Raw genomic sequence first — 18,941 nt, 5'->3', positions numbered from 1 at the left:
TTTATTGGGGATATCAACAGTAATACATTTGAAAAAATGTAACAAATAAGATATACAGAGAATAAAACCAATGACAGATATCTACAGAAATACGTGAAATACTCGTACAATACATGTGAGTGTGTGAGGGGGTTCGATAGAGTAAAAACATACCGATTAAGGCCTTTCCAGAATTCCATTTAGACGGACATTATAAGGTAGTTCACAGATCCTGGTTTTAAGGCCGAAAGTGGGAATCGTCAGTTGGACTGACAGAAGGGAGGCTCGTGGTCTGACGGACCCATGACGGTTTAATTGGAGGTCGGGCGGACCCTGAAACCGATCCGTAGAAGTTAAGGGATTTCGGGCTATTTACGAACTAACCTCCCCAATGAGCTTTGCACGCACTTGGGTATTTCGGAACTTTGGCATCTGCAACGGTTTCAATAATAGAAATCGATCAAAATGATGGATGATTATCTTTAAATTCATTGCAACAGAGAGGGAAAACACTTTTGAGAAATGAATAGGGAAGTCCAAGCATTTACAGGGCTAATGACCTGTCGTTGGCTGGTTTAAATGCCCACTTCACACATTTTGTAACATTCACCATTCTGCATATGTTTAAGCATCCACATTTCCTCAATTCTTCCATTTGTTGACTCTTCCGTCAGTTTGTCCGGACTTAGGTATAGCATTGGGAGCTCCTCAGATGCCCAGACAATATGGTGGGACAAGCAACTTTTACTGTGGGATGCTCATTCAGTTGGAACTGTGCTTCCTTCCCAGCGGAACGTACACATTTTTTTGTTTTGTCCTTCCCTTACGGGGGTGGTATTCGGATCCTCTGCCTCTGACCACCCAGGTAGTCCTTCTTTATTCAAAGCTGTTCTCTCATTGTAAATATCCTTTTTATACTTGTGTTTGTTGTGTTACTATAGTTTTAAGACATTGTTTTTGTATATTTGGATACGTTTATTTATGTAAATGGTTTGTGTAAATACATATTTTTTGAATAAAAAAAACAAAGGCATTAAGGGAATCCTGGGGGGTAAGAAAGATGTGTTGGCCTCTGTCCATACATCCTCTTTCCCCCTCCTTAATCTGCATAGAATTTGTATTCCTTAGGAATATTTATATTAACTTTCCTCTATGCGCAGCTGACAGATAGTCCCCCAGGACTCTATAACAGCTGCGGGTGGATAGTAGGCTTAAGGATCTCTCCTTAATGTTGACTTTTGTGAAGTAAAAGAGCTGAAACCTTTATCACGTGGGTAGATTTATCCGGCTGAACCAATTCACCTACTAGGCGACGCCTGAACACAATTTTCAAATTTTTGTACTTCTTCTTTTACCGGGTAGTTAATTCATCAATGTTTTGAGTATGTCCAAATGCTTGCAAACTGGCTGGATTTCCTCCCTAGGGAGTTGTTCTTATTTAAATCTGTTGCAACAGAGAAGGAAAACACTTTTGAGAAGGAAATATGGAAGTCCAGACATTAACAGGGCTTACAACCTGTTATTGGCAGGTTTATGTGGCCACTTCACACACTGTGCAACAAATTTAAATGTGAATAACTCCTTAGGGAGGAAATTCAGCCAGTTTGCAAGCATTTGGACACACTTAAAACATTGTTGAGAATATTATCTGTTTTTTTTTAAATTTTTATTTGTTTAGCATTGAGTTTTGGGTCAAAAAAAAATATAAAGAAAATTTATTAAAAAAATATTGTGAAAGTGTTTATATCAAATAATCGGGTTAACACTGTCTACCTGAATATATTTTTTATTTATGCATTTAATACGTTTACGTATTTGTTGTTAACATAAGTTGTGCACATTTTTTTCGAAATTTAAGAATGAACACTAAAAGTTTAAAAAAAATGTTTAAGAGTCATTCGAAAAGAAATATTCTGCTCTACAAGATATTGAAGATGTGAAAGGTGAAGATGCTATGAATTTTTGACTTATTTGTTGTAAAATCGCGAAGGAGAATATATTATTGACTAATTTGTAATAAATTTTTATTCTTGTGTCGTCTTGTTCTCTTCGTTTGTAAAAAAAATGGACAGAACTTATATTCACACACTGCCCGAACATCGCGATCAGCTTTGGCAGTTGTATTATTTTGATTGAACGCGAACAGAAACTGGTGTCAAAAATGCTCACTTTTGTTTACTTGACATTCTATTTTAAAGGCATGTTTTCGTAACAAAACGTAAAAGTAAACATCTTGAAGAGCAGAAAATTTTTTTTTGCTCATTTTTAAATTTGTAAAAAAACGGACATAACTTATGTTAACAACATTACAAAAATATAATCAATATGCCGTAACAAGCAAAAAAAATAACAATAGACTTTGAATGTAAATAAACGGTATAATAAAAAAAAAACAGTAATTAGAGTAAAAGAAGCTATTTTCTCTGAACTTTCTTTGAGTAACATGAAAGATGTCGATATCCAAAGAGATACAGTTGAATAAATATATTGCTCTTCCCACTTGCATAACCATTGGTAGGCTGGTTCTGCAAGCAGGAAGATAAAACAGCTTAATCTATCGATGTTTAAGGTAGTGATTTGAAACATAATGATAATTACTTTCCATTACACCTAAGTTGATAGTAATACCACGTATTAATCGGAAAAAATACATTGGGGAATATGCATTTCTTATTTTTACCAAACTGATATGGCCAAACATTCCCAGTAAAAAATGTGACGGGTACAACTATGGTTAGTATACTAATTTATTTATTTATTTATTTAACTTTTTGTACATTACCATTTTTTACAATACCTAGAATGTGCGAGCAATTCTCTATGAGGCCAAGAGCCCTGTGTTGAGTTGGAATTTGGGATACAACATAATGTAAAGTGGGTGGGGGAAAATGCACATTATTAAAGAATAATAAAATAATGATTATAACATTTACAAAAATGTTAATAAACATCTAGACTACACGCATCGAAGTATGTAAATATATGCATTGTCGCAGCAGTATCCTGCAATGGTCTCTTACCTTAGAAAAAATCCAAACATTCTCCTTAAAATGGCTTTCGTTTTGGAGAACTCAATATATTCATTCAGGACATCGAACACCCCTAGGGCCACAAAAGATACATTTCTCAGAGCAAAAGTCATTAGCCGGGATCTTTATAGAACTGGGCTTGGAGGGTGAGAACTATTCAAGGGAACCCGTCACAGTAGATCTTCACAGTCAGGAGCTTGTATAGCACTGATCTCCTCTTGTAACCGCATGACCAAAAATGTGTCAATGATTCTATTAAAAATAATACATTTAATATCCAGTACCTTCATAAAATGAAACGATGGGAAAGTTGAAAGACATCGAAGCCAAGTATTAATTTTTGCACATTTATTAGGTGGTTCACGGTAGATGCAGTGCAACCTCCCCAGCCCACTACACTATGGGAACCTGACTGAAAAATAACAAAATACACCGTTTTGAGAGTGCCGAGGTTAAAGATTTTTCTAAGTGGGCAGAATACATGACACAAGCTTCCTTATATGGAAATCATTAGTTTGACAAGAGACAGTATTACCAATCAAAAATTCTATCACGCCTAAAAATCACCTGTGATGTGTGCAGCAAATGAGGCGGATAAAGTAATGCCGTTTTCATCACGTCTTTGTTGGTGAAAGTAAATTAATCTTTACAAAGTGGTAAATTTGCCAAAATGAATTATGAATACGGATCTATTTTGCTAATGAGTTCATTTAATTATTCAATGTACGCAATTCGTAATGTTTCAAATGGAAAATAATTAAATGAAAAAAGTCATGTTGTATTTTTTAAGTGGATATCAATTACGTTTTACTTAGCTTTTTAATTTCCATTATGTCAATTATGCAAAAAAGAAATGAAAAATAAAATGGGCCACTTTCGATGGCGTATTTATCATCAGCATAGTCTCTTATACTTCGACTCATTGGGGGTCCTGGCTTTGTCTAAAAATGTCTTTACTCGTGTCTTAAGGCCAAACATATGAATTTGTTTATTAGTTCTAAGATGTAATTTACCACTATAATTGGGCTTACTGGACTGTTGTGGTGAATAAAAAAATACAAATGACAACGAGTGATACTAAAATTCACAGATTGCATATACCCGGTGACAGGCTCCATCGCTTTTCGGAGCAGAAAAGTTTATGATATTTAAAATAGTATTGATTATGTCATGCAGTGGCATCACCTTGAAAGGAAGCATCTTTGTTTGTCGGTAGATATCCTTGACATGGGAATCCTATTTAAGTCCAGAATGATTCTTAGAGCTCTGTTCTGAAGAACTTGTATTTTCGAGATCTGATTTTTGCTGGCAAAACCCCATATACATGATAGATAAGATATGTGGGAATGAATCATAGCGTAGTAGACAGCAAACGAAATGGAATGAGGAAGCAAGCCTCGAAGTCTATGCAATACGCCAGTTACGGGTGCTATTTTTGATTTTACATGCTCAAATTGGTAGCTTCATGAAAGTTTGCAGTCAGTAAATAGTCCCAAGTATTTAGTTACATTTGTCTTTTCAATATAGCCAGTTCCGAGAGAAATATTGATATTTAAGTCCTGTTTGTTCCCTAAAATAATAGAACATGCTTTTTTAACATTCCAACCTAATTTATTTAATCTCATCCATTGTGAAAAAATCCGAAAATACAACTCGTTGCAGTGCTCCAATTCATTATCTAGTGAGTATGCAAGGATTGCTATAATTGTCCGGATCTTTGATCTCTGGAACAATCGTCCGTGCGGATAACGCACCGAAAACAATTATTACATTTACATACCTCTCTCAGTCTTGAACCATTTATCCTCATTCTTCATGCTCTCCTGGTAACGAACACCCCTACATGGGCTAAATTGCACAATTAAACTAAATTAAGCATACAGAGGTTAACCGCCCGAAAATCTTAAGATTTGGCCAAATTCGATCCAATTTTTAAATGCCAATCTCCTTGCAACGTTTAAATTGAATTATTCGAACACAATGTAAAGTCCGCCTTGTAGCGCAGTGGTTTACGTGACGACTAACCTTGAGGGTTTGGATTCGATTTCCATCAGTGGATTTTATTTAAATACTATAATATTGTTTACGTGCTGAAGATCCTGCACATAGAATTAAGAATAGTCCAGAAGGAGCGTAGAATCATATTTGAATACATCGGACTGTGTCCGATAATTCCCCACTATGCCCTACTTTCGCCGCGCGCATTCGTGACGTCGCAGCGTAATGTTGTTTGATAGGAAAAAAAATCATAACACAAATGTAAGGTAAAAAAAAGCAATCTGTTAATTTCTCAAAAATTTTATAGTGCACGCGGAAATATTGATTGACATAACAGATTAGATAAGTAAAGGGTCATTTAATAAGAGTAATTGAATTAATGAACTTTAAACTTAAAATATAAAACAAATTTTATTTTACATATAACGGATATTTTTATATCATGTTAAATAATATTTGATGTTTTGAAGATAATGTCGGTCAAATGTCCACCACATAGTTGTTCATACACATTCATTTGCTAATTACACATAAAATGTGATTGAATCCTGTTTCTTTAGGATCCTATCAGTATTTCTACACTTTAAAAGGACACAACACGGCATAGTTGAATTCAAATCAGGAGTTGCGTATTGAGCGACGTCTACAAAGAAACTAATGGGTCAAAACGTAAACCTACTCATTTATTTGTAGTTTAGTCGCCTTCTGTTTGATGTGCGTATGCGGTTTCTGGACTATTCTTAATTATTTGATCCTGCACTTATTTTATTAAATATAAACATAAATTTTGTCTGTTTTTTTTTCAAATTTGAAAATTAGCACCAAGAGCAAAAAAATGGTTAATGTCATTCAAAAGATTTTTTTTTCTACAATATGTTTCGTCCGGACCTTCTGTATCTGTTCACCCATGGAGTCCTTCTTCATTCTTAGCCGCTCTCTTATTTTGTTTTAAATATCTGTGTTTTTTTTTTTAAAGAAAGAAATATTTGGGTTCTTATGATTTACCCAAATATTTAATTCTGAGGGCCATTTTCAACGAGTTGAAAATAACTCACTATTAGAAAATGGAGTCAAGTTGGGGTAGAGTGGGATTCGAACCACAGACCTTTGGTCCGTGAGTCAGAGACACTAGCCACAGGACCACAACCCGATCAAATGCTTGACTAATGAATTCTATCCTATTTTATTCGATCAATATTGTGCTTATTTTGAAACTAATAAATCAAGTCATTTTGTCTTATAAGAATTGAAAGCGTAATTTGAGATGAATACACTCAAAACTAGGCAGTAATGGACTTAAGGAAATATTGTTTATTTGGTTATTTATATTTTTTTGGTAGCACAATATTGATAGAATATAATTCATTAGTTTAGTACGCCTTGATGAAGAAGCTTGTATAGCTTTAAAAACGGTCGGTAGAAAAAATTAAAAATAAGTGGTTAAAAACACAGTTGTTTTATTTATTTTTTTATTTTAATACCTATTTATCAAAATTACCTGTCATCGTATTTCTCATAACAAACTGCATGTTGCATGGCGTTCTACATCATTTTTAATTCTGAGTTTTATAAGAAATCAAACTACGTAATCGCATCAATTTATGTCCATTTTATCGCGATGTTTTATGGAACAATTTGATAGATAGATGGCACAGACAAAAAAGAAAAATGTTAAATATTAACTTCAGATAATAAGTTCTTGCTTTGAACCTGCAATAATAAAACTGTAATTATATTTTACTATTGTTAGAACTTTCTCAGAGAAAATAAATACCACAAATTTAATAATTTACCTTACTCTTTCAAGACATGCCGCACATTATAAACGAAGATTAATCATAATAATAATAATATGAAAAATGTTGTAATGTTCGTTGTAAACAAGGTTAATAGAAAAGCTAGGAACTAGACAACATAAATATGAACTATTATATTAAATTATAAAAAAAAAATTCTGTGGTGACTGGTGAAAAATTGAGCGTAATAATATTATTATGTGTTATATTTCATTATTATTGTAGTAATTTATTTTTATACAAGTTTTTATTCCTATTTTTTGGCATTGTACTTAGTTGTATATAGAAAACAATAATTGGCCTGTAATTTTGTTTTTTTAATTTATTTAGATATAAAATATAAGTTTACAATATTACTACTAAATACAATTTTTATATGAATTAAATACATATATTTACATTAACGTTTCCCAATACGTAAAAGAAAAAAACAATTCTTATGTACATAATGGGGAGTGACGTCTTATAATAGTTTGTTTATTTTATTTTTATTTACTAATATTTTTAGGATGACGTATACATTACAAAAAAAACTGTTTTTTAATCATTGCTACACAAAAATAATAATAAATATAACTTTTCACTTCTTTCTTAAATATGTTGCATTCCTGACTGCACTTTTAATTTTCTTGGTTCATTTCATTAAAGAAAAATATTCTTCTGTAAGTATAATGATGTTGTGCTGTAGTTGTTTTCAATTTGGGAATTAAGATGTTACCACTTGTTCTAAGTTGCGTTCTTACGTTTTGTGACGTAGAAATACTATTGTTTATTTTGTCTTTATGTATTTTATAAAATTTATTTTATCAGGTAATTCAACAAAGATACATGCTAGAATACATACAATTTGAAAGCATTCGTCGATACAATTTAACTTGCATATATCTTGAATTATAGAATTACACAAAATAGATTTATATATTAAGATATATTACATATTTTTAAATATATTTATATATATATAGAGGGTAAATTGCAATAATTAATAAGTTGTACGTGTGTTGGTACTTATTAAATAAGATTTATTCTTAAGGGATTATTCGCAAAAGCTGAGATAGTATCATGAAAAATGACAATTTTATTGTTTCGGCAGTAAATATTATATTCCCGACACACGCGGGCCAAAGGTGTGTGGTATGTAGCATTACTTGAAAAAAAAGGCAGTTTAAATATTTCCCGATGTCTTAGTGATCTCAATTCCGCAATTATTTGTATTTTATTTTGGAGGTTAGTATCTGCTTTATAGTGAAACAAACAATTCTTTTTCAGGGAAAAATAGGGCACTGCATTGGTACACCAATCGCAGCGTATCTTGAGTATTGTTGTTACATGAAGGTAAGGTGATCAGTCGTACGCTTTGAGTACCAGTCTAGGGACTATGAAAAATTCTAGTCTAAAATCACCCTTTTAAATAATATTTCGTATCAACCATGTCGGGAATCGAATCCGAGACCTCTTGAATGGTAAGCAAATGCGCTGACCATTACACCACGAGGCCGATAATATATTAGAAGTTGCTACTTAAATAAATAAAGCTAACACCAACGTGCTCTCCGCGTGGCTCGAAGGCATATGGTATGTAGAATTTGCATGTTAGTGTAATTAGTAATTAGTGTCCTGATGAAGAGACGGGTACGTCTTGAAAGCGGCAGACACGGAAAAGTTGGTATTGATTTTATGTCCGGAACATCGAATTTTTTAAAACAATAGGGAAATATCACGTACTACGAATACCAATAAAAATAGAAGAAATGGATTTAGATTAATTAATTGTATTTTCAAAATCAATTTTGTGGAGAAACGTTTTCATTTACAACTTTTTTTTAAATATATAAAAAAAATATGTACGTAGAAAAACGCGACATGTTTGGCATTGATATTTGTGAGGTCAAGATTCGTGACAATGTTCTAAAACAAAACTCAAATGGTTTGAAACAAAGTTGAAAATGAACGTGAATCGTGACGTATTAGGGGCGTGGCCAATACAATGACCGTTTTTGCGGGAGTTCAAAATTACAAATTTGAAAATTAATTTTTACGAGACAGTACTTCATAGACCCCATATTACTTTTTAAATGTTTTAAAAATGTGATATTTCTCTATTGTTCAGTGATGTATATAGAAAACCTATTATTACTTAAAGAGGTTTATCAACAATATTTTGAGTTTGTCCAAATTTTTGTAAACAAGGACTGGATTCGACTCCCTGGGGAGCGGTTTACGTTAACATATTACAACAGAGATAAAGAACATTTAAGATAAGGTAATATAGAAGTCTAGGCATCTACAGGGCTTATGACCTGTCAATGGCTGGTTTAAGTGGCCACCTTACACACTGTGTAACATTCAGCATTCTGCCCATATTTAAACATCTATATTCCTTTAATTGTTTCATCTTTTGATGAATAAAGAGATTTGTCAATATTGATGGTGGTTTGAATCCGGTACTCATCTGTAAGCATTTGGACTTAAAAACATATTGTCTATTTATAGTTCTTCGAATATTTTCAAGGATACAATCAAAATAAAAAATCTGCGAGTAATTAAAATATAACACCTTTGCGCCGTCTAATCATGTCAATCATTTTGTCAGGCGATATCCATTACTAAGAATAAAGATATATTTATCATATTCGAGGATTATTAAGACATCTCTTAGTAAATTAATTAATTACATATAATTAGCGCTATAATGAGATGAAAAAGAATCGAAGACTGCCTACTATACGATAATTATCTTTTTTAATTCGTGTACCGTGGAGATATTTTTTTAAACATTGAGAAACCATTAATAGGAACAATGACGCTCATCTTTTGTTTAGGTATTTTTTTCTACATTAACATAGCCCTATCGCGCCGTTGTGCGCAGGCCACTACATTGGTTTATTTTTTTTCATTGAGTTTGAATATTGAAATAAGTTTGATGTTACATTTAACTTTCCAATCTACAGCGACTTATGGAATTATTGGATGGGGGGGGGTGGTAGCGCAGCTAGCGTATTGCATCCAGTTTTAAAAGTACAAAAACTCGTGCTTAGAACAATGAAAAAAGTACCTTTTCGCTATCCTTCAAAAGAATTTTTTGATAATTGTAAAGTTCTAGATGTGCGGCAGCTATTTGTCAAGGAGGCACTTGTGAAGTTCTGGAAATCTGTAGATAAAGTCAGGACACAGTAAAATATACAGACGCAATCAGCGGGAAGGATTAATTACCTTGGCCCAACCACTCACTTGAAGCTAGCTCAAAGAATCTTTACCTTACTGGCTCCGAAATTTTTTAATCAACTTCCGGCAGCCATAAAAAACTCTACAAGTGCCAATGTATTTAAGAAAAATGTTTGCAATTGGTTGCTGCATATCGATAGGGACGAGGTTGTCAATTTTTTTTAAGCTCGAGATTAGCATTTAGTCAAAATTTACAAATCTGCTTTCCTTCCATACTTTTACTTTTATTTGCTTTTTATATATCTTGATATTTTTATGTTTTCTCATTATGTATTTTTGTATAATTTAATTTAGTACGTACTATTTATTTGGCATATCATTTATTGCTCCTATTTCTTATATTTCTTATTATAGTATTGAGTGAGTTTCTAGAAAACATATCTCAATTATCATTTCAATTATGTTTTTATATACATATATATTCTTTTTCTGTTGATTTCAATGCTATTCTGATTTTGTTTTTTTAATACTTATATATTTTACTATTATTTTGTTGATTTTAATGATACCAATATTTTGTATATTTGATTATGTGTGATTCTTAATTTGTATAATTTATATTTTAAAAATTATTTCTGATTATTTTTTTTGCATTGTAGTTTTTGGAATTTTATTATTTATTACTTATACCTTTTTTCTATATTGTTATTCTATTGCATCACATGTCATTATAATTTAATCTAATCAATGTTACTATGTTTTTTTTTTGTTATTTATTGTGGCTTGACACGGGCATAGCCTAAAAAGCCTTAATAAGTTCATTAATAAATTAACTAGTGTAATTTTGACTGAATATATAAATAAATTACATTTGAACATTCCCTAGATTGACCTTACTGATTAAGGATATGCGATGCAAGACAATTTTGACGACTGTCACTCTCGCAAATGCCTTTCCAATACAGTGCGAAAAAGACAACTGAACGTCGCGTCTGACTAATTTTGCCTAACTCAAATAGACAGCCTTGTGGCGTAATGGTCAGCGCGTTTGCGTACCATTCAAGAGGTCTCGGATTCGATTCCCGACATGGTTGAAATGAAATATTTATTTATTTGTACAGTCATCGCTTTTCTATATACTCGTAATAATCGGATGGGGGGTAGCTTAAAACAACCATATTAAACCATTAGAAACTGTTTAAAAATTTATCTTACAAATAACGCCTCACAAAAATCGCACTTTTCCTTCTTTTCAATAATTTTTCTAAGAAGCTAAACTTTTAGATATAAGACAAATATATTGTTTTTTAAGTATAAAATATATATTTAAGAACCAATATGTATTCACAAGTAATTCAAATAGATAATTCAAATAAATAGAGAAGTCAAAGAAGGAATCGTGTGTTAGAAATACTACATTGTAAAACGAGGCTAGCATAGAGGCATGCATATTTTATAGGCCCAAATTTTTTCTATTATTTTTTTACTGATAATATTTCAGTGATCCCAAACTTTCAAATTTTTCCTTCTTTTAAAAAACACGCACTATCCTGGATTCAAAATAAAGATATTAACTCTTTTTTCTATCATATATTTTGTTGCCCTTTAATAATAAGGAATATTTTTATATTTTTTATTTCCTTTTTAAATACTATAAAATAAAAAAGTACCTTTTAATCTTTTACAGAATATATTTAAATGTTATACCTATCTATTTACTTTAGGAGTAAAAATTCATAAATATTTCTTGTATACCCACGAACAGGCCACTGTTAATATGTATTTCATTGCTATGTAATTATCTTTTATTTTTTTAATACTCTGTTTTACCTCTTATGTATATTGTAAAAAAAAAAAGGGTGTTTTCACACTAGAATATTTTATAATCCCTGGACTGGTACCTGAAGCGTAAGATTGATCATCTTACCTTCATATAGCAAAAAAAATATCAAGATACGCTGCGATTGGTGTACAAATGCAGTGTCCTATGCACCATTAGGTGCGAAAAGGGACTGATGGTTATGAAAATAGACGTTTGGCTGTTCCGTTTTCCCTACCCCAAAACTGAATCGATTTGTTTTTTTTTTAAGACTATCAGAATGAATTTTTCTCTAAGTCCCCTAGGACTCTTTACCAGCTGCTGGTGGATGGTGGGCTTTTGCATATCCTCTCGATGTAAAAACACCGTTGAACAGAAATTTTTCAGATCAACCGTATCTGGAAATAAACCCGAAACCTTTTACATAGCAAACGCGCTTACAATCAGACCACGAGACCGACATAGATAATACAATGCTTTGAGTATGTCCAAATGTTTGTAGACAGGCTGGACCTAGATAAAGTTAATTATCTCGGTCCAGCTCTATTAATCTCCATTAATAGTTGTTACTGGTAATATTCAGTATATAAATAGATCTATCTTATTATTTGCAAATAAATCCTAAACATATTAATTCGACTGATTGAAAAACCTTGTTAATGCATTTGTTTCACTCGGTTATGTTTTTTTGTAGATAGTTTTACATTTGACCAAGTTTAATGTTTTAAATAACATAAATTTTTAAACTGCAATATTTTTAGTATTTTTTTGGCTTTATAATACTTGCGTTTATTGTTTTTTACCTACTTACTATGTGATTTGAATTTTAATCATTTCATTTTTCGATGTAAATAAATATTTCATTTGCGCATTAATTTCTACTGACTACTTTATTATATTCTTAATGTATATAAATTGACGACTTATACACTTTTTTCAATTCTGATTTATTTAATTGAATACTTACTGAAAAAGTATTAAATTAAATAAGAAATCCTTCATGCTGCGCAAACTCTATTTCTTTATGTGATGATTTCAATATTTTTTAATTTTCACATTTTAAATTAAATTAATATTTTTTATATTCCTTTTTTTTGCAGTATCGCAGTTTGACGGTATAAATATTTCATTTTGAATAAAAAACAATATTTTATGCATTTTATTCTGTGCTTGTATATTTTATTACTATTAGTAAACATCATTCGACTCTAGTAATTATCATTTTTTTGTGAGTTTGTCAACTGAAAAGGTTATTACGTTTAAATCTATTCTCTAATTTAGCTAATTTTTTAGAAACCTTTTTTTCTTTTATTTATTGTATCAGTTCCCAATTCTATTGTTTAAGAAAATAGTATGTTTGTTTATATTTAAATGGCGAAATTAGCAATCAGTATTTTTTTTTCTTTAATTGCTACTGGGAAAATAAACTTTATTTTTCCAGTATTTGTTAAACGATTTTTTATTTATCAATTATTCACCAATAACTGTTGAGTAGGGAAATGGTCCTGTGGGTAGTTTGTGGACTCCGAATCAGGAGGTCCGAAATTCAAACCCAGCTCTACCACAACTCGTTTACCTTTTGGTTATTGACAACCCAAAATTAATACATTTAGGTAAATCAGAAAAACATCTTTTTAATTTAACTCTTCGTCTAACATTTAATTGAATCGTTAATTTGGCACATTTTTCATTAGGTTAATTTTTAATTAAGTATGTTTTTATTATTAAAATTAAAAAATGCACCTAAAACTAAAGATTGAGTTATTCTGTGTTTATTGTGCCGTGAACCCAGAAAAACTCAATCGCATCTGAACAACTGTGTAAATCTTAGAATTCAGAGGTTAAAATAATGTTTTTCATTGTATAAATAAAAAAATGTAATAAATTCAATTTGTGTATATTTACATCATTTTCAAATAAACTTATACTAGTATATTACAATTCGTACATATTTGAGTATCGTACAGGTACAACTTATAATCTCATCATATAATAACAATTGAAATTGGAAATTTTATTTAATAAATAATAATTTCTAATTTATATTATAACAACGACTTAATGAAATTATCACTAGACTTCAAATGATATATAAGTTAAAAAACATTTTTTAATAATTTGGCGTTGAAAATGAGTGCAAAGCTTACAATAGCTTTTTCATTGCTAAGTTCAAATAGTTTTACACTTACAATTACAATAATACTGGCTTGATTCACTAATTTTTGTTTCAATGTACACAGCTCGATAAAATAATGTTGATTTTAACTAAACTCTGCATCAATAATTTGTAAATAATTTATGAACGGGTGACTCGAAACATCATTTTATTGATCCTCACTACGAATATTACGATAAGATTTCGACAATTAAATTCAGCTAAATTGTCTACGGAAAGGGTTTTATGAAGGTATGTATTTATGTTAAATCTTCTGTTTTCAATTTGGCAAGTACACTTGTTTTGGCAGAATATTACTCTAATTGGCTACTTATTCAAAGTGACTAAATAATTATTGTAATAGTTCATATAGCGCCGTAATGTATGTTTGCGCCATTTGTAACGTTTCGTATTTTGATAGTTGTCTGTCACTTCCGAGGGACGGAAGGTAGGTTCTAAGTCTATCAAAAGCTTTGTTGAGGTTCTGCATTCTTCTGCGTTCCCTTGCGTTAGCTGCTAATCTTCTTCTCCTCATGACCAAAGGGCTGACCACTTTGCCTCTTCCGCGACCTCGCTTGATTTCTCCGCCGAACTCTTCACCGTACAAGGCCTCGTCTCCCGAGTCCTGCATGAGGCTGTCATCGTCTCCTATATCTTCCATGAAGTCCGCATCGTCTCCTTCAATTCCAGCATTAAAAGAATTATCAATTTCCAATGGTGAGTTTTTCGTTATTTTTGGCGATTTGACTTTGTTTTTGTTTGTGTTTTTTTCTGTCTTTAACGGGTTGTCAATTGTTGGTAATAAATCTGACGAGTAAAATTCTCTATTAAACTGTTGGCTTGGGACGATTCCTCGGTAGGCGATGGTATTCGACGACGGTATTAGGTTGGTGAAATGCTTGTCGTTGTGGTGGATCTGTTCATGGTTGATCATTTGAGATTCGTGGGCTTCTGCAGGACTGAGAGACCTATAGCTTTCTCCCGGGGACGGAGTTGCTAGATCAGAACAGTCTCCGTATCTTTGTAGAAGTTCAGCTGGCTGCGGGGCTGGATACTCCAAGGAGACATGACCAGAATCCGGAGACCTCGGGTATGAATATGGTGATGTGAAGTATGTTGAAATATTTTCGTTGGCATTATAAAGGTCCTGCTTAGGACCGCTAGGGTACGAATATCGGTGTCCATACATCTCGGTAGCCATCACTTCAAAGTTTTAAAAAATTACAAATTTAAAACACTGGTCAAACACAATCACGTTAGTCTCTAAAAAGTCACGTCACACAAAAATTGGATTTAAAAAGTTTCAGTTTTGGAGCTTTTAGGTAACTTCGCGAAATGTTTTACGATTAAGCTCGGCTTGTTAAGTTCACAGAAGCGAGCGTCACTTAAACAGTAGATGTTGCCACTGCGCCGGTTGAAGCGGCATTAAGCTCCATATGTTACCTGTTCAATTTATATAGCCTCTTCGTAACATTAACCACACGTGAGGAACGACCCGATTTCACCCACACTTTTTTGTAGACGCGGGGAGCTTCGCCTGCAAAGTTTTTCGTTCTGAGGGATGCGCCGAGCGGCGGTATTGTAAAAACAGGCTTTCGTAGATGAGCCATTATTTTGCCAGGTAATATACAGGTTGAGGGGTGCGTGGAGAAGGACATACGTATGTAGTTTAGGCGCCGGTTGCAAGGGGTGCCGCAGAGCGCCAATAACAATTAGCCGCTAACAGGTGCCTACTGAAGATGCCTTTTCTTTGGATATTTTTATAGGAAAAGTACGCCAACTACTTGTAAATCATAGGCTAACAATAACAATAAAGTATTATGTTTGTTTTTAAATACTTCAATGTCCACAAAACTATTAAACTATATTTACTTTGAGGTGAAGTTCGTCAATAACCTTTCACTAGAACTAAAAAAAACGAGATGCAAACTAGGAAGAAATTTAATAAACTTTATGTATCCATAATTATTAATTTATTAAAAATTTTAAGGATAAACTAAGCAAAATTACATTTTTAAATTGGTATGAATTATTTTGATTAAGGTACCTACAATTTTATTGAAAAGGCACTAAAATTTATACAAAACTAGGTACTTTGGTACTGCTATAAAGACGGAGAATCTAAACATTTTAAAACGATTTTTGAAGGCATAATATAACTTGCAATTTAAGAAAAATAGCTCATAATTAAAAAAAAAAACTTTATAACGCTTCTGTTCAATTTATTACAAAAAATTTATAGAATCATAATCATTGTTTTTAAATATTTTATGTTCACTAAATTGTTTACTTTTAATTATTCTATTATATTTCATGTTTTACATTATGGTCAGCACGTTTGCCTACCATGCAAGAGGTCTCGGGTTCGATTCCCGACATAGTTGATTTGAAATATTTATTAAAACGGGTGTTTTCACACTAGAGTATTTCATAGTCCCTGGACTGGTACCTGAAGCATAAAACTGATCATCTACCTTCATGAAACAAAAAATAATTAAGATACGCTGCTATTGGTTTTTCAATGCAGTGCCCCATGCACCATTAGGTGCGGAAAGGGAATGATGATGATGATGACATAATAAATTGACTGCTGTTATTATTTCTGTAAAACATATTTTCGTCAAAGTTTCTTTGAAATGTATAAATAAATGAAGTATAAATAAATAAGAACGAATCTTATTTAAGTACTTGTGAGTGTACCAATGTATTTATTCATTTATTTAACACTTTATATACACATACAATATATATACATATAAGGGCGGGCATATTGCCTTAAGGCAATTTCTTCGTACCTACCCAAACCGTTCAGTTTGAGAAAATTACAAACATATTGAATCTTACAATTTTATACATTTAAAAAAAAAATATTAACTAAATAAAAACATATAAAAAAACCACTTTACTATGAAGAGAGGAGAGGGGATGGGGAATGTACCTAAGTCTAAATTTCCAGAGTTGTGATTTTCCGTTTGAGCAGTAATTATATTTTTAAAATGTAAAACTTTTAAGTATACTTTTCATCAGAAACAATTAAATTAATTATATCTAGTGCTTATTTAAAAAAATATATATGTACGCGATTTTAAAAGACTGGCGTTTTGAAATCGGGCGATATGTTTCTCTAGAGTGCTGCGGTGTGACGTTATATCTTCTCTGCCTACCCTTACGAGGTGTGATGGTATGATGGGATATTAGTTATCTAGTTCTTAGAACGAAGTTAAATCACGATTCATGGATAGTGCTATTAGTAGCTTTTTTACGAGTAACTTTGCAGCATAATTGATTAGATCAGTACTCCTAACTTCTAACGCTACCCCGTCCTATTAAATAACACAAGGCAGATGGGTTGCGGAGAATAGTACGGTGTATCTACATACTGTAAGTTCATTCTATTTACTGTATTGCACAATTATATCATTCAGTTTGTATTCACCAGTTATTTTGCCTGTGAATCATATTCAATTCACGGGCGAACTTTACACCAGAAATATTGTTTTACCAGGCAATCAAATATTAGATCGGTAAATCATATCATAAAAATGACCTTTGATAACCTTTAAAAAATTTATTTATTCATTCAAAATTACAAAATTAAATATTTATGAACTTATTAAGGCTTTTTAGGCTATGCCCGTGTCGAGCCACAATAAAAATACATAGTAAAATTAATTAGATCAAATTATAATGACATAGAATCACAATAATCAAATTCCAAAGAATACAATGCAAAAAAGATAATCAGAAATAATTACATAGAACCACAATAATCAAATTCCAAAGAATACAATGCAAAAAAGATAATCAGAAATAATTTTTAAAATATAAATTATACAAATTAAGAATCACACATAATCAAATAAACAAAATAGTGGTATCATTAAAGTCAACAAAATAATAGTAAAATATAGTAGTATTAAAAAAAAAAATAACACAAAATAAGAGCATATGCCTGAAATATGGTTATATATGAACATATTGCAACTGAGATGAAGAACATATGAGGCGACAAAGACGACAATCTGCACTTTTTTCGTTTTGAGTAATATCCAACTAACGTTTTTTTGCACTTTTTCCAGACTGCAATGATAATTTATCATTTATTTTATTTTTTATTTTCTAAATTTATTGCAAAAAATTAATATACATACTTTAACAGGGAATATATATAAAACTAATTAATGTAAAATGAACACGAAGTGTCCTCTATTTATGATAGTCTCCATCTTACATGGCTCAACCTGTTCTAAGATGGAGATTTTTTATCTTTAGAGCATAAGTTAGCATATTCAATTTATCACACGACTTGGAATTTTTTGGGATAGATCTTCCGGCTTTTCGTAGATCTCTTCGCGACTAAACAGTGTGGGATGAAGTTGGATTGGCATGGTTTAGCTCAAAGTTTTTGGTCTTTCGTTTTTTTGAATATATTGTATTCTATTATTGTTTTGCCCTTGTTTGTCTTTGCTAAATAGTTTTATGTTCTTTTTGTTTAGTTTCTTGCATTTATGTTTCTTCATGTAACTGTTGTAATTGGCTTAAGCCGTATAAATATAATAAATAAATAAGTTTATTTGTAGCTGCTCGTCAAACTATTATCGACAATTCAATTCCATAAATTAAAATAATACTTACTTGTTTATTTTTATTACCTTATACTTGTTTTTTATTTTTTACTATTATATCAAATTGTATTGTAGCATTGGCAAATGCGCATTTCATAAATACATATTTTTATTTCTTCTTTTTTCGCGATAGTACATGCTTGCTTGTTTATAAATTTAACTTAAATTTGTCTTTCTTGCTTACCGTAACACTTTATTTACTTTGTTTGCTTTACAGAATTTATTTCATAAGCATTATATCTTTGCATTTTTTGTTTATATGCTAACTATTTTTTCTTGCATACCTTTATTTTTTTATTTTTTTTTACTTCGTAAAACTTTTTATTATATCCTTTCTAACTAATTTCACATATTTTTTCTGTATATTCCGTGTTT

General features: G+C 31.5%; 1 protein-coding gene across 1 annotated transcript; it reads right to left on the bottom strand.

Moving 5' to 3' along the window:
* Positions 1-13,597: 13,597 nt before the first annotated feature.
* On the bottom strand, positions 13,598-15,349 carry ato (atonal). The gene has a single exon (XM_088235171.1). The coding sequence runs from the start codon at positions 15,140-15,142 to the stop codon at positions 14,294-14,296; it is 849 nt and encodes a 282-aa protein (XP_088091297.1). The 5' UTR covers positions 15,143-15,349; the 3' UTR covers positions 13,598-14,293.
* Between the last annotated feature and the right edge of the window lie 3,592 nt (positions 15,350-18,941).

This window comes from Micrasema longulum, unplaced genomic scaffold (genome assembly GCF_059751315.1).
Source record: "Micrasema longulum isolate JH-2025_06_02 unplaced genomic scaffold, ASM5975131v1 h1tg001341l, whole genome shotgun sequence".
NCBI classification, from domain to species: domain Eukaryota; kingdom Metazoa; phylum Arthropoda; class Insecta; order Trichoptera; family Brachycentridae; genus Micrasema; species Micrasema longulum.
Note: the sequence above shows the minus strand (reverse complement) of the source record. Positions and strands in the feature narration are given on the sequence as shown.